Raw genomic sequence first — 23,357 nt, 5'->3', positions numbered from 1 at the left:
GTAAGTCTGATTCCGGGTATGCTGAATTATACACGGCCTCAGACACCCTCTGGTACGCCAGATTCTAGGTACGCCAACTTCCACACGCCCATCACTTTTGGAACGCCGGATTCCACACACCGATATTCCCCTTTTGGTACGCCAAATTCCGGATACGCCAAATTCCACGCGCCAACGTATACCCCTTGTTACGCCAGATTCCGGGTACGACTATTTCCACGCGCCACCGTACACCCCTTGTTTTGCCTGATTCCGGGTACGCCAAATTCCACACGCGGCATCCCTTTTGGTACGCCGGATTCCATTTAAAGTGCAAACTGGAATCGGATCCTTAAGATAACAGGCAACATAAATTGAAGTAATAAACTGTCTTTCACTTAAAAAATGGCAACATTATGGAAGAAAACGAGAAAAACAATCTAATCTCCGGAGTCATTTAATCATACACGTGTATTGTTTCGGTCAATGGAAGTACCTTCGAACCGCCACTACTCATGTTCGTGTATGCATCAGCCAATCGTAACCACGCCCCCCCCCCCCAGGTCCGGGAAATAGCGAGGACTGGGAACTTTGTCTTTTGGTCCAGCAAATCCCGGGTAAAATCCCCGCCCAAAGCCCCCATTCACCGCTATTTTCAGTGCAAAATCAAAATCAAAACCACCGTACTCACTCGGCACTGCGGGGCCACCTGAAAGGTAAAAACACGGACGCATCCCCGGCATACCCGCGGACCTAGGATCCGTGGTTATAATTGACTGGTGCATTGATATTCCAGTAAATCACTGTATTAATTCCTCAGGGAACATAACTGCTCAACTGCTTTAAACAAAGTATTGTTGTACAAATTAACAGCGTAAACACATCTAAAAAAGTACGTATCAATTCTACGTACGTGTTTTATCACAGTTACCTGGTTTTCGGACTGCATTTTTGGCAAGCCGAGCTAGCCAAAACGAGCTGATAATTGATATCAAAAATCTAATATGTGAAAATATACAAACAAAAATGGGTCATTTTTTTAATTTGTGCATCATGGAGTACAGGGACACATTTTTATAGATCTCAGACAAAGAGGTCAACATAGGGAAAACGTTCGATTCGGATAGCTCGTCTGACCAAAAATGCAGTCCTATATCTGATCTGGCCATAGTAAGTAGCTATTATTGAATGGGGCATGTTGGTTACGAAGGTGTGCACATTTTTTATAAACAACTTGGCTTCCCCCGAAGTGCTATCGTCGGATACCCCCATTACTTTACTACGCATGCGTATGAAATGTAACGTGGTTGCCGACGACCCCGAAGTGCATTCAATTCATTAAAATGCAAAGTACTTTATGTTTATAGGGTGTTTTATTTACACACTTTCTGTCGCATTCTAAAAGTCACATTTATAGTATTTTACTGTATTATAGCAACGCTGGCATACAATACCTTTTATTATAATAATATTTGTATTAATTATTCTAAAATCGCTCTTAACGCATCCATATGTTTAAGATTTGCTTAAAACCCCACTATAACGGACCTTTACATAAATCGGTGATATGTTTTTGTAATTCGGATGTGTCGAATGTTCGTTATCTCGACTTTTTTTCTAGGTCTGTAATTCGGATGTGTCGAATGTTCGTTATCTCGACCTTTTTTCTAGGTCCCGACAAAGTCGACATAACGAGTATATGTACGTGTTCAAAAATGTCCTGATGGGTGGCAAAGCAACAGCCCGGACAATCCAAAATATAAGCATTTCTGACATATGATTATTGAACGTGACCTTCACCTTGACCAAAACAGGTGGGTCATGCTGCCTTCCAATGGTGAACATTTGTGCCACGCTATAAGGATAACCTAGCCTAAATACAGGTGCCTTTGAGTTGCAGTATTACCTTGACCTTTGACCTACAAACATGGGCCTTGCAGGCATCACGCCATCTTCTCATGGTAATTAGATCAGGTTATTATTTTTTTCTAATCCTATGTCCCCAATTTCTCGAAACTTCTTAAGTTTCCTTATAACAGGATTAAGCTAATCTCACTATTTGTGTTTTTCAATAATTTGTGTAATATTTAATTTTTATTATTAATTTTTGCAATTATCAAAATCAAACTTAAGGATGTATTTTGGCTAATTTAAATAAGCTACTTAAGCCTGTTAAGCTTAAGAAGCTTCGAGAAATTGGGGCCTGATGTTTGGACAAGTTACAGCCAGGACGAAAATTGGACAGACAACACACATACACCATACCACAATTGTGACAACTACATCGAGATCCGCAAATGGCTTCAACAACAAGCAGAATGCTGATAATCACTCCTACGCACAGGGTACAGCAGGTAGAAAATTCAGCTCTCTATGTGCTTATCAAATAAATATAATGCTCAAAATGAGCCAATTTCTGACCACTGTGCGCAAGAGTGTTATGGGTAATGTAAAACAGACAATGGTCAGTAACCCCTAACACCTTGTGCTCAGGTGAGCTATAATGCACGCTTACTATCATAACAGGGCTTTAGCCACTGCACCCACAACCCGAGGTTATTTAAACTACACACGACTACAGTCGAATCCCGTTGGCTCGAACTCCCAGGAAACGGCCAAAATACCTTGAGCCTCGGAAAATTCGAGCCAAGCAGGAATGTTTACGTTCAGTTTAAAGAAATTGGTCTTTTACATTCAGTTCGAGCCAACGAGGAATTCGAGCCACGCGATTTCGAGCCAACGGGTCTCGACTGTACTTCAATCTTAGGGGAAGTTGGTGACGTAACTGTTTTGTACCATGTTGTTAGGGACAACGTTCAATAAGTAGCATGCAACAAGTGAACAGCATTGCAATGTATCTGCATGCTTGTTACTGAACGGTTAAGCTCCACCACTTCCAACCGGAGTTAATAAATATGCTGAAACAAAGGAAACAACACATCTGAAGATATGTAATGCCTTTGATATACAGGAAAGAAACTTCTTTCTTTTCTTTCCTGTATATCAAAGACATATATTCAGATGTGTTGTTTATCTCATTATATGTACCCACAATGATATTAATCAACATTTTAAACACAAACAATGAGTGAGACGCCTGTGTCTCTAACTTGGTACAAATTCAACTATAATTCTGCTACTTCAATAATAAAAACAATCTAGAATGGATCAAATTTACTGGTAGCCTTGTATGTATAACACAAAACAAATTGAATAATACAAGCAGTTCAACACTTCATTTACATAAACCTTTAAGTACACACATATATGGTTAGATAATACATTGATAAGTCTTATTGACAATGAAGTTGATTAAAGGGGCATAACTAGAATCTCATATGATAGTAAAAGTAGAGTTAAGTGCCCTTTACTAATTCATTTGCGGTAAGTTGACCGCTAAACAGTTCAAGTGGCAAGTAGGAAATGCATCAATTTAAAATGCCAATATCAGTAAGACTAAACTATAAATTGTATCATAATATAATGCATACATTAACACAATGGGCTGATTGTTCAGAACTTGTTAGGTAAACAGCACTATTAAATTAAATACATTGCTTTTGTCTTGAAAAGGTGGATCAGTAGTCTTGTGGTAACACACTTGACTGCCAATCCAGGGGTAGCCGGTTCGATTCCCCGCCACACCACTTTAAATACAAATCATCTTCCAGGAGGGATGTTAAATGGAGGCCCCGTGTGACAGTGCTATACACTGGTGCAAGTTCAAGAACCAGGGTAGCTCTCACCAGGGTAACATTCAGTCTGTGCACTATGCTCCAAAAAATAAAATGACTAACAATCTTATCGGAGCAATTGTCGAATGGGCAAGGCCCGAGTGTGAGTATAAATAAGCATACACACACACTTTAAAAGGTGAAATATTTTATGATTTGCTCATAAATCTAAATAAAACAAGTTTAGCTGAAACAGGTGTCTCAAATCTTGATAGGAATACTGCTGATCATAAATGTATCTATGAAACTTCAAGTACAGGGTATAATACAGATTTGACAGAGATGCCATTAACAATGTTGATAACTTTAATAAAGTTCTGAACAATCGCCCTAATATCTATTCTTGCAAAAAAATAAAATATATCTTTCAACTTCATTCATAAAAAATACTCATTAACAAGACAAAAGAGTAAATATACAAGTTTGAATTAAATATCTACAGCTTTAAATTATATTTTCATAACAAGGTATATCAGACTTACAACTATGTATTTTGTTGATTTCTCAAGATGACCCCATCTTATTTTGGTACCATTTGAACAGGTGTTGATGTGTAGAGCAAGAAAATGCAAAAAAATATTACAAACAAGATTATTTTCATTAAATAGATCAATTCACATTCAAATTCAGTTGAGAGAAAAAACAAAAATACAAGCTGATAAAAGTACTGTATAAATGTAATTTTTGTTACTTTAATTTACACATAAATGGTCACTCATCAAGCAATATCCTTTTTAAAGATGCGCTCTTTCTTCCAAATAAGGTTTACCACAATTAATACAATTGAAATAATATACCAAAGAAATGAATAAATGTCAAAAACAATGGTTCTTATGTAGGACACTGCTTTTAGTTGGAAAGAAATGTGCAAAAAAAACTGTATTTCTACCTTGTGAGACATAGTACATGTAGATCACAGTAAATCTTTCAGCACTCACCAATCATTTAATATTTTTGCGTTTTCAGCTATTAAATACACGGTTACAATCTTGTTATCAGCAATTAATATTTTCAATAAATTCATTATTTAGTAAGTAGTTACAGGTTTATCACTCAAGATTTATGTTTGTTATACATGTGTTGATTTTGAATAAGAGTGTCACTTTAACTAACACCAACATTATATGGAGTCACCAAGCATAAACAATTAGCATACTAGTAACTACCAATAGCTAGATGAAAAAAACAAGCTTAACTGTACAAAGAATACCTCCAAAGCAGATTCAATTACTGGCACTGGGGCTTATGATATACATGTATGGTATAAGAGACACAAAATGATTATAAGTTATTAAGATTAAGTTGAGTTTAAAAATATTACCAACAGAAAAAACGTAAAATTATTGAATGCTAACAACTTATTGTTTATAAATTTGAATGAAGGTTAAAATATTATCTTAACATTAGATTTATATAGCAGCCAACACCATATATGAATGAAAAACTACACATTATGAAACATCCTTTACAGTAATAACAGTCCACCAAATCCATTGCAAAAATATGGCTAAATCCCTGCCAAAAAATAGCAGATAATGAAATATATAAGCTATTATGATAAATCCAGACAAGAGTAAATGTACAGGCTTTCGTCATAATGCAAGCACACAAATTGTTGCCCAGAAAAGGCACATGACAACGGTACATACATGTAGACAAAGGTGTATATTATTTTCAGTCAAATAACGGGAATCACTCAACAATTGCCACGACAACATACATGTATGTTACCAAGCTTCATTGGAATATCTTGAAGAGTTTTTGAGTTTTGGCAAATGTTACAAGTTTTTGCATATCAACAACAAGGACACCAAGGATATTGACGATAAATACACCAATGATATCAATGATATTTGTGACACCAAGGATATCAATGACTAAAACACTAAGAATATCAATGATTAAGACATCAAGGATATCAATGATTAATACACCAAGGATATCAATGATTAGGACACCAAGGATATCAATTATTAATACACCAAGGATATCAATGATTAATACATCAAGGATATCAATGATTAAGACACCAAGGATATCAATGATTAAGACACCAAGGATATCTATGATTAAGCCACCAAGGATATCAATGATTAATTAATTAACACACGAAGGATATTGATAATAAAGATACCAAGGATAGCAATGATGAACACCAAGGCTATTTGAATACTTTAACTTTTTTTGAAGAACAGACAAACTTATTTTTCAGACAAACTTTTTAAAAGGTTGGTTAAATAAAGCATCAAGGAAACCAATTCATGCTTAATACACACATTCAGCCAATTCTAAGAACTTCATTATAATAAAATTAAGGGTTAACCACATTCTTAACAGCATCATTGATAATTGTAAAAGGTGACCTATTTTATGACGGGCTGATACATCCAAATAAAAGAAGAGATGTCCCAAAATGTGTAAGAAATATTGCCTACCACAAGTGTGAGCATGAAACTTCCAGATAAGTAAACATTTAAAAGTTTACAACGATGAAATCAATAATGTTGTTTACTTTAACAAATTTCTGAACAATTGGCACATCTTTACAAGTACATATATTAAACCAAGTAAACATTTAAAGCTGCACTCTCACAGATTGAACGATTTGACAACTTTTTTATTTTTTGTCTTGGAACGAGCGAAAATCCATAGAAACCAGTTATATAACACTGCTGAAAAAAAAAAAGATTGCAGATTTTTAAATATAAGTTCAAAAAGGGATGTTTTATGCATTTTAACAGTTTAAGTAAAAAACATTAATTTTCAAACGGAGATATGAAAATCTACGATCTGATTTTTTGTCAGCAATCATATATCATTGGTTTGCAGATATTTCCGCAAAAATTTGCTCTTTCCAAGAGAAAAAATAAAAAAGTTGTAAAAATGGTATATCTGTGAGAGTGCAGCTTTAAGATATGCATGTTATTACAAGCTATACCTTGTTTTCAGTTACACAAAACCATCACTACACATGTGTGCATGTAATATTACTAAATCACTCTGCATGTTTGAAAATAATTTAATTGGAAACAATATTTGCTTAATTTGATCCATTCCAGCAAGCCATCCCTTTATTTCTCAGTTATTCTTAATAAGGGTTTTAAATGTCAAAGGATTGCTTATTAACATATTTCCTGAAGTCGTTGAATAAAATTGTGTAAAATATGAGTGATAACTTGTAACAGATCCTACACATATGCCATGAATTATATTATATTCGGTAAACCTTGTATGAAGGTTAAAATTTATAGTTTACACTTTACATACACATCAGATCATAGGGAAAAACTAATAAAAATATAAATGAATAAACATGTTTCTTCTAATAAGTACATTCTGTCACAAAGAAAGAAACAGTTTTATGAAACAAAAACAGAAGCCTGCATGTAGTTTTGGCAAAAATAGATATATTTTCATGTTAAAATCAAATCAAATTAATATCATTATCACTTCATAATACATTTACAATCTACAACAACGAAGGGAAGACCAGAAATACACAAATTATTGATGTAATAGCAATACAAAAACAATAATACTTTGTTAAGAGATTTACATTTCAAGGACTTATCAAGACTTTGCCTCGGCTGCTTCAGGTGCCTCGGTGGGGAAAAAACATTCATAAGTACCATAGGTGCATTATTTCAACAGATATACTATGATTTATACATTAATAGACTTTGCATCACACACAGCAATGGACTGGTTGCCTTTTTCAAGCAAGGTATTAGACATTTCTATAAAATAGTATTACATTTAAGTGTAAAAGACATTAATTTTGCTTGATGGAAGAAACTTCTATTACCGGTATCTATATTTATTGAAATAATGCCATTAATAGTCACGCAATGTCACACACATAAGAAATAAAAACAAAACGTAAAACAGTATACCCATTGCAAAATTCTGCAACTTAAAATGATATAAGCCTATGCCATGGTATTTCACAAATAGGATAATGAGCACTTGTCATACACAAGCATGACTAATAAAAATTGATACTAATTTTTTTCTACATTTCAACTCCCTTTTATCAGCGAGTGTACAGCATAATATTGTAAGATAAGAGAGTTCTGTTGATTTTTTAATCACTGTTGCAAATTAAATAGAATGTTTTACTGCTAAAAGCAAACTTTGAAATAAACAGTATCTAAACTGACTAATTACTTTATCAAAATAGATTTTATTACCCACTAAAAATCATGATTCTAAAAAGCAATTGCAGGGTACGATGTTTGATAAGATGGTGTTGAGGTGTATTGAATACATATTATAATCCACAGTCGTTTGATGAGAATGAACTCCTGCTAGTGTCATATAACCGGTACAAAATTTAGTGAAATTTAACCTGAAAGTCTTGTTTTTTTTCTTCAGATTTATCAAAGGAGTCACTCCCACCAACGTTCTAGCATAAAAATAATGATTAACTGCATTTTAAAAATGTCAGAAAATCTTGAAAGGCCTAAATAGCCTATAATAATTATATTAAAAATAATACTTTAAGGTTAAATGTCACTAATTTTTGAACAAGTCAGATGACTTCAAAGCAGGAGTTCATGACTGTGTAATAAACAAAATGGCGGCAAGATAATAAATGTAGGTAAATAGCAGGGAGCTTAGACATTGTCAACAATGAATTCTGCCAATAGCGGCATTTCTTCCAAGAGGACTTTTTCCTTACACAGCTCATTGTACTCTTGCAGATACACGTCCGAGACCTCTCGCATTTCGATCACGCAGTCAATGGCTTTTGTTAAACGCCTAAAACCCCCATCAGGATGCCTTCTTTTGAATTCCCGCTGAAGACCTCTGAATATATTAACCTGAAGGTCCTCTACAAGGGTCTGATTTTCCAACTGACAGCGATCGGGAGACAGCATGACAAGGGACGCAAGTAAAACCATTTCCTCCTCACAGAGGTTCAAGTCTTGCAACTTCGTAAAGATCTTCAACATATTGACCAGCAGGCTCCTCGACAAGAATTTATCCACAGCCTCATCAAAATGTTTGACAGTTCCATCATAGTTGATGAAGGTGTTGTACTTGCGCCTGTAACCTTGGTGCATGATCACCATAAACCAGTCTGTCCTTGAGATTTTCAGCAGACTAGACTGGTCCTGTGTCGAGAGCGAGGAAAATTGTGGCACAGTCCGTGCAAATTCACAATACTTTTCAATCACTCGGTCAATGTGCCGACCGCAACTTTTCAAATCTCCCATACGCCCATCCAGATCAATTCCATGTTCAGAGTACACTTTGAAATACTCCTCTTTCGGTACTGCTTTCATGGCGCCAAACAGTTCAACCTTCTTCAGGTAAGATTCATAGTGATTTCTTGAGGCAACTTCTACTTCTTCCTGAGTATTGACATTGGGACCATAGGGTTGTAGTTCATGTACCTTTTGAATGAGAACAGATATAACGTCATCTGAGACAAGTGCTTGCATATCAACAGTCCCAGCTTTTTCAGTTACCCTCTCTCCCTTTGAATTAAATGCATTTCGATTACCGTCATTGGAAGACATATTTGACATATTAGCCAGTGCGCTCAAAACATGACCTTCCCTAACACATTCAAAATCACCTTTGCCTTCCAATTTATTCACTTCTTTTATTGTAGCGGTTCTCTTTGCCAGAGTGTACCTCCCTAATTTTGACTTCTCTTTAGCCATTCCTAATGCTAGGCACTTTTGTAATCTGCAGCCAGAACAATTTCCCCTATTCCTGTTAATGATTTCACAGTTACCTCCCTTGTTGCACTTATACTCTTCACTGCGGAGAAGATATCTTCGAAAGAAACCCTTGCAGGCTTCACAGCTATTGACGCCATAATGTGACCCCGAGGCATTTCCTCCACAGACAAAGCAAGGAGGAAATTTCAATGACTTGGTTACTCGGCTGCCAGATTTTTTTTTCGTCTTGTCTGTTGGAGATTGAGATTCTTCTTCTGTGGTTATATTAATATCGTATGGCACATTTTCAACAACTGTATACATGCTAGGGGCACTTGGGGAGGCAGCATTATTAAATTCACTATCTTCAGCTGATACTATTGCTGGTTCTATGGTTATACATGAAGGTGTTGCCACCTCTGCCTCGTTCAACTGTGGAATATACTGAACCTGAACATTAGCAGATGATACTGACTGAAAAGCTGCACCTGATAGTGCCAATTCCTGAATTTTTGCATTTTTGGAAGACAACTCACAAAGATGAGAAAGTAAGACCAAACCAGGAGATTCCACCTCATTTGGAACAATAAAATGTTTCTTCTTCCTGCGGATTGTTTTAGACTTTGGAAGAGGCACACAGTCTGTTCCGACATCTGGACTTGAGATGGACTCTGCTGAATCGGCTGACCCCGGAGTGAGATCTGGAGTGGGAGGGTAGACTATTTCAATCACATCCACACCATATTGGGTTGATGGGGAGTCTGCAATAGTTTCTTCCACAAGTTCTGTTTCTTCAACAACTTCATTTTCTTCTATAACTTCACAAGCCTCACTGGCCATTGTTACAACAGTCTACAAAGGTAACGCAATATATCTGAAAAATAAAGATAACACTTATCTTTTGATTTAAATGGTTTTATTATGTACAATGAGAAGAAATTTGGCATTGATTTACGTAGTTCTTTATCACTCGATAAACTTATCTTTTGAAAGTTATTTAGTATATATTATAATTATAAGTTCATCATATATGTCTGACTCCACACACTTCGGCCAGCTCAATTGCGTTCATACCCCGATAATGACATCAAACCCAAAATTCATTCCTTAAATGGCAAGTTTCATATTGATCTCAAAAACTCTAAAATAGCCCTGCACCCTAAGTAAGGGTTATCAGTTATCAGACATGGTGATTCACCCGACATGTGACTAAGCTGAGAATCAAACTTAATACTGAGTATGAAACGATGATTATCTTTGAATGTAATATTGATTTTACATCTACATGTAAATAATGAAGAAGTTACATTATTTTTATGTAAGCTTTCGACATCAAAGGTTTTTTTACTATGCTTTACAAAATGTTGTATTGGTGGGATTAAGAACCATTTACGTTACCATTCCTCTGTGATTACCAGTTACTACAGTTATCACTGAGGAAACTCTGTGTGGGATTCAAACTAGCTACAATAATGAGCGATCAGGGATACTTTTTTTTATTATTTTGACATTTCTTTTGTATCCCTGTAACGCTACAACTCTCTACCATTTAACACCGGGCGTAATAATATAGTAAAATGATACATCGATGTTGAATAATAATGACAAAATTGTTATATATATATCCGACAGTGATCTTAACTGGATTGAATGTCGATTAGAGTCGTTATTTTCACATAAATATATTCTGGGTCACGAATAACCTTTTATACATGTACGCAACCTATCAGATTTGTCCCAGATTTACAGATATCGGGATACTTGATAAAAAATCGACACACGCAAGTGTTTTATGATATTTGAACATGTTTTTTGGCATAATGACATAAGTAAAGATGTGTTTAATAGTAAGCAATAATATTTTCATAGAAATTTGAATTTATAACGGAGATAATTTCAAATTCTGGCCATGAGGATTCTCTGAGATAGGACCGTTTGCTACTTTTTGGTGGGATGGTGGACGACACGAGTCTGCCATAGTAAAATTTTTTTTGTCAAAAGACTAGTTGACGGCCATTTTGGTGTAGTAGGATTCAAACCTGACCCTATGATGCTGAGTATGATGATAGAGTATGCTTACCACACTGTAATATCACTACCGAGAATTAATAACCAGTTGATAACTTAACTGTCTCAAAATTTATCATTAGAAATAATATCATTTAATAGTAACAGTTTAAAAATTGAAAGAGGTAATAAACTTTTTGTTGTGAACACGTTTCACACGTTGTGGGACATAACACTCAATATTAACACGTTTCAGTCATCAGTAATGCTAGTAATGATAATATTTGCAAGCATTCAATCATTATAAATTCCTAACTTCAGCTTTTACCTGCTTTTAGATCGAGAAGTTGCTACATTTCAATGAAATTTCAAAGATTCATGAACTACATTATGACTTCCTCCTTGGTTTTGTTGTGAGTTACCTTTCTTGACCCACCTAGTGCTCTTTATCCAATTAAACTTGCCGTTAGAAATATTCAACAAGCTTTAGCCAATCAAAACCCAGGTAACAAAGTCAACATGACTTTCCGGAAGTGAGGCAATTAATAACTCTCGATTTTGCTAAATTGTATCAACAAATGCGACTGATCCACGTTTTATCACTAGCTTGTATCCCTGTAGAATTATTCCAACAACTGTTTGTTATTCGTTCGCCTGATCGATGTTTTACGCGACGCTGAATGTGTAAGTTTTTACTCAAACAGATGTCAATTAACTAAACCGTGCTGAAAGTGAAAGTACCCATTTTTGACCAGTTGACTGATGAGTTGTGTGCATTTTTTTAAACCATTGAGTTGCCTCAAATGAAAAGAGGGAAGCTGAGTCAATTAGGGAACAAAGTCAAAATGCACATTTAGTTGTCTAAATTTCACCCCTGAGTCACAAAAATCCTCAAAATCTATGGAGACCGTGCGTTTCAAGTTAAGATACATGGCTTACTTTCTTCCCAGGTTTTCTTTATGGTGGCAGGGACAAATGGCAGGAATGCCTCTGTCAGCCTAAAAAGTAAATGTTGGGTGTAGAGTGTGTGGGTAAGAACCAGCCGTCCGGGCAGCTCAGTTGGTCAGAGCACTGTGCTAGTGTTCCCACAGTCGTTGGTTCAAGCACCTCACCTGGTGCACTTTTCTATACCAGGTTTATGAGGAATTATGGTCATTTCGTAACCTTTCCATTTCGTAACCACTCAATGTTGGTTATTTTGTAACCATTGTGTTAGTCAATTCGTAACCATTAAGAAATCAAACAGTCATATCGTAACTGTTGGCTCATATACCAGGAAATAATTTAATAACATTTGAGCTTACAAAAATAAGTATACTGTTAGTATGAAACATAAAAATTTAGAGTTAAATCTAGTAGTTTTTTCTGCTTTATTTTTCCGCAAATTTATTAACTTGAATATGAATATCTGCGATGTGATTTTTGTCAGCAGTCTTATACAACTGGTTTCCATGGAATTTCGCAAAAAATAGCTCATTCCAAGACAAAAAATAAAAAATTGTCAAAATGTTCAATCTGTGAGAGTGCAGCTTTAAGCCATAAATGTAAGAAAATACTTATACATATTTTAGTAGTTTAACAAATCATTTCGAATTTAATATGATATATATATCTAATTACTTAATTGTAATGCAAATTATTGGCTTGTTATTAGCGAGAATTTGAGTATTGTCTCCCAATTGGTGTCTTGTTTTCTGTGCCATATACATTATGTATCGAACAATACCAATTGATTTCTTGACGGTTATGAATTGACTAACATAATGGTTACGAAATATCAGAGATTCAGTGGTTACGAAATGGAAAGGTTACGAAATGACCAGATCTCTTTATGGGTCCTGAATTATTCTGAGATAAAGAATGGTAAATAAGTTCTTAATAACATGTATGCAACTGATCTTTAAACTTTAAAATATATCTTTCACTTTTTATTGTTTTTTATAAATTGTAAAAAGCAACATCATTCTAGGTGAATACACAAAAGATTTGTCATATTAATGCACCAGTCAATTGTTACTACGGCCCCCAAGGTCTGGGGAATAGTGGGGACTTTGACATTTGGTCCAGCCATGACATTTGGTCCAGCCAACCCCGGCTAAAATCCCGCCCAGATGGTAAAATCCCCACCAGATGCCCCGCACCCCAGGGACCCTAGGTATGGCCCATTCCCCACTATATCTCAAGTGAAGTCAAAACCACTGCATTCACCCAGCACTACAGTGCATTCACCCAGCACTACAGGGCCACCTGAAAGGTAAAAACACGTCTTGTTTCCTCCGATATCTCCGGTATACCCCCAGATCTGCGGAGGGGGGGGGGGGGGCGTGGTTACAATTGACTGGTGCATAACTGGCTGTTTTCCATGCAGAATTTTTTTTTTCTAAAGAGGGTTATGTATCTGTTAGTGTCAACTCGTTTAATGTGAAAAATACTTTAAGAAGAGAAATAACTGTCTATATTTTGAATATTTTATCAAATTTACATGCAGACATATAAATTGGCAATATTGTGGCGAAAAAAAAATATGAATGTATCAAAATTGAAATAGAAGTTTCGTTTGACAATATTTATTTCTTAAATTAACAATGTTACGGATAAATACTTTAAGAACTCTGAGGCCCTTTGGGAACTCAAACTTGGTACAAGTTTGTAATAACCAGATGAACCCTATTAATTTTGAGGTCATTGAGTCAAATGTCAAAGGTCAAGATCGTGCTGATCTTGAGATGTCAATAACTGATGAACACTTGGGCTTTGAAACCTTATACTTGTGATAGGAACCTTATACTTGTGATAGGAACCAAATACTTCTGTTTGGAACCTCATACTTGTGAACAAATAACCCAGTGGGTGGCCCTTGTTGACATCCACTCCATCTTGAAGTGACTTATCATCTTAATGTTCATATTTTGCTCTTTAAAAATGCTAGCGATTGTTATTAAAGTAATATTTTAAAGACTGTCCACATAGGCCAAAATTTTAACTGCTAAATGTAAAAAGAGGCCTTTCGGGGGAATTTGTCACATCGTGTTCTTGCATTTCTGACTAATTTGGGGCTGTGATTTGGCCTTATTATTTTGGCCCCATTTCCAATGCTAAAACTGTTTTCCCTATAAATAAAAAAAAGAGTTCTTAATTAAATGTTTTAAAAACTAAATTAATATATTTTTAAAATTGACCCCAAAGTTTTTTGTTAGAAAAAGTTGGTTTCTTCTATTTTCTTAATATGCTTAATATCTTTAAAGCATTTTTTTTTAGGCAAAATTGAAATTCTCAGTAAGGCCCCATCCCCAATCATAAAATTCTTGAAAAAAAAACAACACTGTATTATAATAATAAATTATTTCCTTTTCCTCTTTTTTTCCAGAATGACCTGATCAGTCAAACATCAAAATGTCAGAATACACAGAGACGTCACCTTCTGATGATGCAAATGACATGCCAGTAATGCAAGTGACAGAACATGTCTTACTGGTTGATAAAAAGAATACAAAATATGGGGCTGATGAACAAGAAAAGCCAGTTATTATACTGCCGGTCAAAAAGAGGAAAGTTGAAACTGTTAAACGACAAAGGGCCAAAAATATCGGTGTGTCACAGAAGCAGTGTAAGCTGTCTTTTCCACCATGCAGGGTTTGTTTGGGACCAGGAACTGGGCTTCATTATGGTGTAAATAGTTGTGAGTCCTGTAAGTCGTTTTTTCGAAGGTGCCTTACTCGAAAAGAAGAGTACAAATGCTCTAAAGATAAAAACTGTCCAGTGACTTCACAAGTTCGTGGGAACTGTTCTGGGTGTAGGTATAAACGATGTCTGGAAGTTGGAATGTCTCGGGAAGCTGCTTGTCTAGGGCGCTATACATTGTCGCGTAGAACTAAGACGATAATGGAAGCGAAGGGAGAGGAATATATAGAGACAAATAAGTTTTCTCATGGTGCTAGAAATGACCTTTCCACACGTAGCAACAGCCCTGGTGATATTCTGTTACAGCCGTCTCGACAAGACATTCCTTTTCAGTCATCACCAATAATTGAAGTGGTGATGGACGAGAAATCAGAATTATCTGTAAAAGTTATCAGACCAGACATTTCACAAGCTTATCTCGAGGAGCTTGAACTGATTGAAAAACTGGTTGTATCAATGGAGCAGGTTCGACCATTTGGAAGTATAGTCTCTGACATACAGATAAAGGCCAAGTTGAAGGAAGATTATGACAACTTCATGGCTAAGGCACAAGTGTTTGGCAAAATGAAACCAGTTCCTCAAGATGAGTACTTCGCTCTTCTAGAAAGTACAGGAATTGACATCGATGGGCGTCAGGAATTTCTACGGCAGTCGGCCATGTCTTGCCAACCTGTACTCCACAGTTACATTGCATTCGCCAATATTGTCCCAGGTTTCTCTTCGTTGTCGCTTGAAGATCAGTGTAGCCTATTGAAGACCTCACACTTTGAAGTGTTCTTATTTCTGACTTACAAAGGTTACGACCCCAACCTTCAAATGATACTGACAGAGACTGGGAAAGCCTACCACATTGACCAAGCAGCTGATATCTTCTATTCCCGCAATCTCATAGATTCTATATTTGATGTGTGCAAGAAAATTCAGGCATTAGATCTGACGAAAGAGGAGACAGCTTTGTTGTTGGCAATAGCAGTGACATTTGGTGACAGATGTCAGCTGGAAGATTCTACTAAAGTTGATGAAATTCAGCTGAGGGTTGTGCAAATATTCAGGTCATTCTTAAAAAGCTCTAGGCCAAATGATTCTTCAAAGTTCTTTACCAAAATTGTTGACTGCTTCATTGCCATGAGAGCAGTCAATGACCAGTACTTGAAAGAATATGGAGTGATATGCCAAGACAAGCTTGTGCAAAAAGAGGCCCCAATATGGCTGGCGTATATTAACGCAAAAACAGTACAACAAGGCAACCAAGAGGCACATTCAGACTCAGTTTCTGGAGAGGAGCAAACTACGAATGAAGAAAGCTAGTATTTGTGTGATTGTAACACCATCTTGTGTATGTATTTATAGGGTTTTAGCTAAAATATTATGGAAGAGGGCTGCACCCTGTCCTTTTTTGGTAGCGTCCACCTGCCCTCATGGAAACCATCATCAGTAGCCTCCTGACTTCAAAGAATTAAATGCTTAAGATATTAAATGAATTCATATAAAATTGACATATTTGGCAGTTAAAACCTAATCAAGCACAATTCCTACTTTTTTGTGAAATTCATTAAGTGCAAACTCTTTACTGCCAGACACAATGTGCCATTTTCTCCCTTAGCACTCTGTCCTATTTCTGCAGCACACTGTCTTTTTTAGAACTTGGCTAAAACCTTACTGTGTATATTTTTATGTATTGTATAAAATACATTTATTACGCATTTGCATTTTAAACTGAAAAACTGTACCTTCATGTATATTGTATTCTTTTAAAAACATCTGTTATGGGATGGATTCCCGTGATGAACTGTTATCTTTGATGCCATTCATGAAAATTTCGTTACCCAATGATATTGGCCCGAATGTTCAGAACTTTGTTAACAATGTTATAAACAACATCATTATTAACTTTTTCAGGCAAATATTTTAGGATGGGGGTCATAGATTTAAATAAAACTACCGAGGGGGGGGGGGATACAGCTAAAACAGTTATCTCATATCTGGGTAGGAACAGTGAGGACTGTAAGCATCTCTGTGAAACTTCCTGAGGATCAGTAACAATTTGAATGTTAACAACGATGATGATAACAAGGTTAACGATGTTGTTAATTCTAACAGAGTCCTGAACAATCAGCCCAAAGATTGTTAAGTTTAGATTTGTCTTTAAGGTGTTTTTCTTTTTTTTCAACATTTGATTAGTTTGATTTTGTACTACATTTTATTCATGCTAAGTAGATAGTCATTTGAGCAGTATTGTTTTTGTTTTGTTGATAATTATATCAATATGTATTGGGGCTTCCATTGAAGGTTGGTCCCAAAATCAGCAAATATTTTTTTTTTTTAAAAACAATCCTGAAATTGTCAATTCAAGCTCAAGTATTAGGCCGATTATAAATACATAGTTTTTTATGATTTAAAGAATACTTCATTGCTGTCTCTGATGAGTCTCCACGTTCAAAGCGCATAATGTTGTGTATATTTAGTATGGGAAGGTCATGTGATTAGAATGAATACATAAACTGATGCTATTTTTAAATTAACTGGTATTTACATGGTAGACAATCCCAGTAAATTTCGCATTGGAAAAATAGGCAAAAACTGCGGAAGATTTTTGTGTCGCAAGAGATGTGATACATCAGTAAGTAATATTCGATGCGTTGTACACAACAATGTCAAGTTTATGTAAGTTTTTGTCAATTTTCTTTTTTTCTTGGAATTTTATCCTCTTGTGTCTAGTCCCTTTAAGAAGTTGAAATAGTTAAAGTAAGAACTTCATTGCCAACCATTTTTGAAGTTCTTTCGGAAATTAGGTTGTTTAAGTATCTCGAACAATAAGATTTGTCCAATACAGTTCAATTATTCTGATATATAATGAAAGAATTTGCATTAAATCATGCTCAGTTTATGAAAAAAATAATTTTCAATTGAAATTTATTAATAAATTTAGTTTATTTTGATATTATGTTGACACCAGGTTTTGATATTTTAAACGTCCAACCTTTCACTTTGGGAAGTTTCATCCGAAATGCAGTTAGTTTTTGTACTTCCAAGAACTCAAGTTTGGAAGTTTTAACCCACTTTTTGGGAGTAATGTATAATTTCAAACTGAGTACGTAATGTATAATTTCAAAGTTCCTTGAATGGAAGCCCTGATGTATAATGTACATTATTACATCTGATTTTTCCGTGTGACAGATGTCTACCTAAATTACTGCAATAATTTATATCTTTTTATTTCATGTTTTTAGTGGTTTATTGAACAATTTTGGTGGATTATAACCTTATAAACTTGATCGTATAATGATAAGCATGCCATTCAAAGAGTGGAAGTTTATCTCAATATTAGGAAACATTTCTGTTCTCATTTTAGGCTTTTTCACTGCAGAAAACCACCATACAATCAATCGCACACAGAGCTTAAGGAAGTTTATCAATGACATCATTTTGTGAATGACCCTCTTTGGTAGAAGATTGATTATTCTGATATCAGTTATTTATTAAATTCAATTAATAAAAATGCATGAAATAAAAAAGTAAAAGAAAAATTCTGTTTAAAATTACAGTACAGTTCACACCAGGACACTGAAAGAAAATATTTAAGTGGCTTAGTTACTACATGTAAGTTAATTGCTATTTGAACTTTAAATACATAAGGAAAACGAAATATGATGATTATGTTAAACATATCACAGTGATAAGATAAGCAATTAATTTTATAAATGATAATAAAAAAAATATTAGAAAATTGAAAACAGGGATTAAACCCATGTCCTTTTGGTCTGCAGTCTGGTGCCATGTCCACTAGCCCACAGTATAAAAAAATTTGATGAAGTTAATGAATCTTATAATACGATTTAAAAAATTATCAACTCAAGTTGTTTAAATTTGAATGTTTATTGTTATTGTTTTCAAAAAACTGTTGTGGCTAGTTGTAGATGCGTTAAAAGAGTTTTCTGTTTTGTTGGAACATTTTATTAGTATGTATGGTAGTCGGCTATTTAGAAGCTTTCAAGAGGCCTCATAATCAACTTGTTATGTACTTTTTATTCTTTTCCTAATTATAAACAAATTAACTCGCAAAAGCTGACTATGCCCCTTTAAGTCTGAAACATAGATTGGAGTCCAGTTATTTAACTGTATAAATATCTTATAATAAATAATTAATTGATTACATTTCATCCAGGTACTTTTATTATGATTATTCTTTTCGCATTATACTTTGTTGTAAAATATTGTATTTTGGTGAAAACTATAGAACTGAAGAACCTTGTTGTTTTTTTATGATTATGATTGTAATTGGTTAACTCATATGTGATTTATTTGTGAAATGGTGAATGAATTTCTTACCAATATGAATTGCACTATTATTTGATTACATAACTATGGGAGAAGCTCAATAGTAAACCTATAATAAGGATGACTCATCATGATTAAGCAAATTATGCATAGAGCCACGCCTACGGTTTGCTTACGCCTACGGTTTGCATATGCAAATTTGCAATTTCAGTGTCAACACTGGTCCCAATTTCTCGAAATGTCTTAAGCTTAACAGACTTAAGTAGCGAATTTCAATAAGCCGAAATACATTCTAAAATATGTTTTCATAAATACAAAATGGTTTAATGTAATTATCTGAAGGATAATTCCTATTTAAAGTCCAAAATCTCTTAGCGAAGTAAATATATCGCGAATAATAGACAAATAAAAATTGTGAGCTTAGCTAGATCCTGTTATGAAGTTTTAAGAAATTGGGGCCTGATTTAAATGACCTCTCAATGGGCCGATTGCTCAGAACTTTGTTAAAGTTAGCAACGTTTCAAAGTCATCGTTGTCAACTTCAAGATTAATGGATATGCCTGTGATCATAGTGTTCCTGCCCATTGTCTTAGTCAGACCACTTTTTCAGCTTAACTTGTTTTATTTTAATATATTAACACATGATGAAATATTTCTCATTTAAAAGTTAACAATTATGTTGTTAATCACTTTGTTAGATTTAACTTAGTTCTGAACAATCAGTCCAATATCTTGCAGTGATTGAAAGGTCTTTTTGACACCAGGCGCATGGCTTAATTTTAAAGCTGATACAATTTGAAAGGGCTAACACTAAGTTGGTTAGAATTTATTAAGGTATTTCTTCTTGAATTAGAAAACACTGTCTCTTAGCTGCGCTCTTTTTCCTTAGGTTACTTAATCAAAAAGAAATTACTTAAAGATAGACTCTTACTGGACCCAGATAAGATTAATATTTCAAAAAAGATGAATAAAATGTCGAAAACAATGGGTCTTATGAAGGATACTGAGTTTAATTTGAATGAAATGTTTAATTTGAATGAAATAAGCTTAAAACATGGTATTTCTACCTCAAGAGACTGTAGTAGACCACAGTAAATCTTTTAGCATTCACCAATCATTTAATATTTTTGCGCTTTCTGCTTACACGGCTACAATCTTGTTATCAGTAATTAATATTTTCAATAAATGCATTATTTAGTAAGTAGTTAAAAGGTTTATCAGTCAATTTGATGTTTGTTATATATGTGTATGTATTGATTTTGAATACGATTTTTAAGAGTATCATTTTAATAAACTCTAACCTATACACACACTTGAAACTGTCACTGAGACTCCGGAATATTTGTTAAATTGTATTTAGAGGCTTTTCCACAAGAATAGAAATTGTTGCGGTTTAATCATCCTTGTATTAGTTCAATGTTTCTGTTGTTATATACATCAGATTTCTAATGCTTGGCAGACAAATTATATTAATTTCCAATAAACAATGTATCCGACAGCTTATATGTAACATGTAGACATTAGCCTTTCAGTTTCATGCTGTCAAATTTAATTGCCTTATTTCTTTCAAAGGGACTTGTCCACAGACTTTGTTGGCATTGAGTTAATATACTCTGACCTATATATTTATAACACTTTATATAACAAAAAACATTAATGGCAATGGCAGTTACACATTTCAACTGATTTTTTTTAATGCAATTTTGAAATCTTTCAATTTTGAATAGCTTGTCTAACATTTTTTAGTGTATTTAAGCTTTTTTTTTACATTTTTAAATATTTTTTAACAGTAGAGCTTTGCTTTAAATTTTTGATGATGTTTTATCACTGAAAGAAGCACTTTAAATTCTTTCAGTTTCACACCATTTTCTAAATCTCACACCATTTTCTTTTAGTTAATTCACACCCTTTTTCTCAAATTTCACACCATTTTCTTCAAATTTCATACAAACATATACGGTATTCGATGTCTGACCCCATTATAAAAAGTGAACGAGTCCCTTTGACTTTTTTCTTACCTCATCTGTTATTTCGAGTTCTGAAGTCAATTTACATCTACATATAAACTTACCGGTGAATAACATTACACACACGCAACAATTAACTTCAGATGGCTTATTGTACAGGTAAAATTTAACTTCTTGTTCGATTTATATTCCAATATTTGTTTTAAAATTATGTGCTGTTTTGATATATATTTGCCTTTTCTATTGAAGATAATTTTATGCCATTAAATTTGATCAGGGCATTTTCTTGTTTTTTGTTACACGTTTAACACCTACATTATTGATGGTGATAAAGACTAGGTGTTTAGCATATTTGGTCATGGATTTGAGGTTCCAGGTTCACGGGTGCGATCCCACTACTGCTCGACACTGGAACTTGATGTGTCACCACCCTGGGCCGTTACGTTACTCTTTAGAAAACTGAGACCTGAAGGGCTCCCCAGAGGGTACCATATGAATTCAGAGCTCAGTGCGAATCGACATGCATTAGCAATTAACTTGATTGAAAATTCTATAGAGAAATAAGAATAATATCTCATGGCTCCAGCAATATGTTAAGACAAGTCAAGTACTTTGAATGCACCAAAAAAATGATCTTGTCTGAAAGAAAACAATGTGAAATACAAAAACAAAAATTCCGCAACTCAAATGTGTTGCCGGTCATGAGTGCCCATAATTTCATAGCAAAGGTCACCATGAATTTGACCTATAGAACCCAAACTCATTTGGTGTCATCTGCTGAACATGTATATAGAGTTTGAAGAATCTACACGAAAGTTTTGTCAGAGAAGCTCATTTTTGTCTTGTCCACTTTTGTTGAGGAAGACATAGTTGTCACAACAATGGTTTTGTGTGTGTTCATGGGTGCATAGGTGTGTCCAGACTGAATTTATCCAGGCTGTATCTTGACCATGCACTATAGGATTTTCAAAAACTTGCCATGAAGGTTCACCATGATGAGGTGGTGTGTCATGCACATTACCAAGGTCTGTAAGTCAAAGGTCAAGATAAGAGGTCAAAGGTTGGAAAGATCCTTTTCTGGGCTGTTTCTTTACCATGCATTATAGTCTTTTAAAAAAACTTGCCATGAAGGATCACCATGATGAGGTGGTGTGTCATGCACATTACCCAGGTCTGTAAGTCAAAGGTCAAGATAAGAGGTTGATTGTTGAAATGATCCTTTTTTGGGCTGTATCTTGACCATGCATTATAGGATTTTCAAAATCTAGCTATGAAGGTTCACCATGTTGAGGTGGTGTGTCGAGCATAAGACACAGTTCTTGTACATCAAAGGTTAAGATTTGAGGTCAGAGATTGAAATGATCCTTGTCCAGGCTGTGTGTTGACCGTGCATTATAGGATTTTCAAATAACTTGCTATGAAGGTTCACCATGAAGAGGTAGCAATGTCATACACTAGACCCAGGTCTGTACCTCAAAGGTCAAGGTCATACTTAATGGTCAATTGTCGAAATGATCCTTATCCAGTCTTAGACTGTAAGAAATGGTCTCCAAGTGCATGGGATGGATGGTGTACTAAAGTTTTGGCATTTTATTTCTTAAATACCCCAACCAATGAGTCAAGATAACCAACAGACCGATGCCACCAGTAGTAATTCAATACTATGATCAATCGATATCTGTTTACTGGCAGACAAAACACATGCTACATCACAGGGGAGACAATTAGACAAGTTATGTCATATACCGTACAAACTGCTAATGCCACAGATCATGTGCTGGGTATAGATGGAACTTTTGGAACTGTTTGAATACGGTTTTAAAGATAAACAACAGTTCTTGTTATGATGGGCCCGGACCACTCGAGTTTCAAATTTTAGCAGCCCTGTATACTGGTATACACTTATATTTTATGCCTTCCAATTTCTTTTCCCATATCTAACCATAAGGTATAGTTAGCTGCATTGATTATTCAATTCTATTTAGGAACACACTTTTTTCTTAAAGAAACTATTCAACAGCTGATTTGTTTTTTATATT

At 34.8% G+C, this 23,357-nt stretch overlaps 2 protein-coding genes across 2 annotated transcripts; one reads left to right on the top strand and one right to left on the bottom strand.

Moving 5' to 3' along the window:
* Nucleotides 1-3,138: 3,138 nt before the first annotated feature.
* LOC128232248 (nuclear receptor ROR-beta-like) lies at nt 3,139-11,805 on the bottom strand. Its single transcript, XM_052945699.1, has 2 exons — nt 11,721-11,805; nt 3,139-10,259 (listed from the first exon to the last, which is right to left on the bottom strand). Exon 2 carries the CDS (start codon nt 10,223-10,225, stop codon nt 8,330-8,332), a length of 1,896 nt encoding a protein of 631 aa, XP_052801659.1. The 5' UTR covers nt 10,226-10,259; nt 11,721-11,805; the 3' UTR covers nt 3,139-8,329.
* A 131-nt stretch (nt 11,806-11,936) lies between these two features.
* LOC128232813 (vitamin D3 receptor-like) lies at nt 11,937-21,591 on the top strand. The gene is made up of 2 exons (XM_052946560.1): nt 11,937-12,076; nt 14,760-21,591. Exon 2 carries the CDS (start codon nt 14,786-14,788, stop codon nt 16,379-16,381), a length of 1,596 nt encoding a protein of 531 aa, XP_052802520.1. The 5' UTR covers nt 11,937-12,076; nt 14,760-14,785; the 3' UTR covers nt 16,382-21,591.
* The last annotated feature ends 1,766 nt before the right edge of the window (nt 21,592-23,357 follow it).

Source organism: Mya arenaria, chromosome 4 (genome assembly GCF_026914265.1).
Source record: "Mya arenaria isolate MELC-2E11 chromosome 4, ASM2691426v1".
Classification (NCBI taxonomy): domain Eukaryota; kingdom Metazoa; phylum Mollusca; class Bivalvia; order Myida; family Myidae; genus Mya; species Mya arenaria.
Note: the sequence above shows the minus strand (reverse complement) of the source record. Positions and strands in the feature narration are given on the sequence as shown.

Coding starts and splice junctions, on each gene's coding strand:
- LOC128232248 (XM_052945699.1), bottom strand. CDS start 10,225: ATGGCCAGTGAGGCTTGTGAAGTTATAGAAGAAAATGAAGTTGTTGAA.
- LOC128232813 (XM_052946560.1), top strand. CDS start 14,786: ATGTCAGAATACACAGAGACGTCACCTTCTGATGATGCAAATGACATG.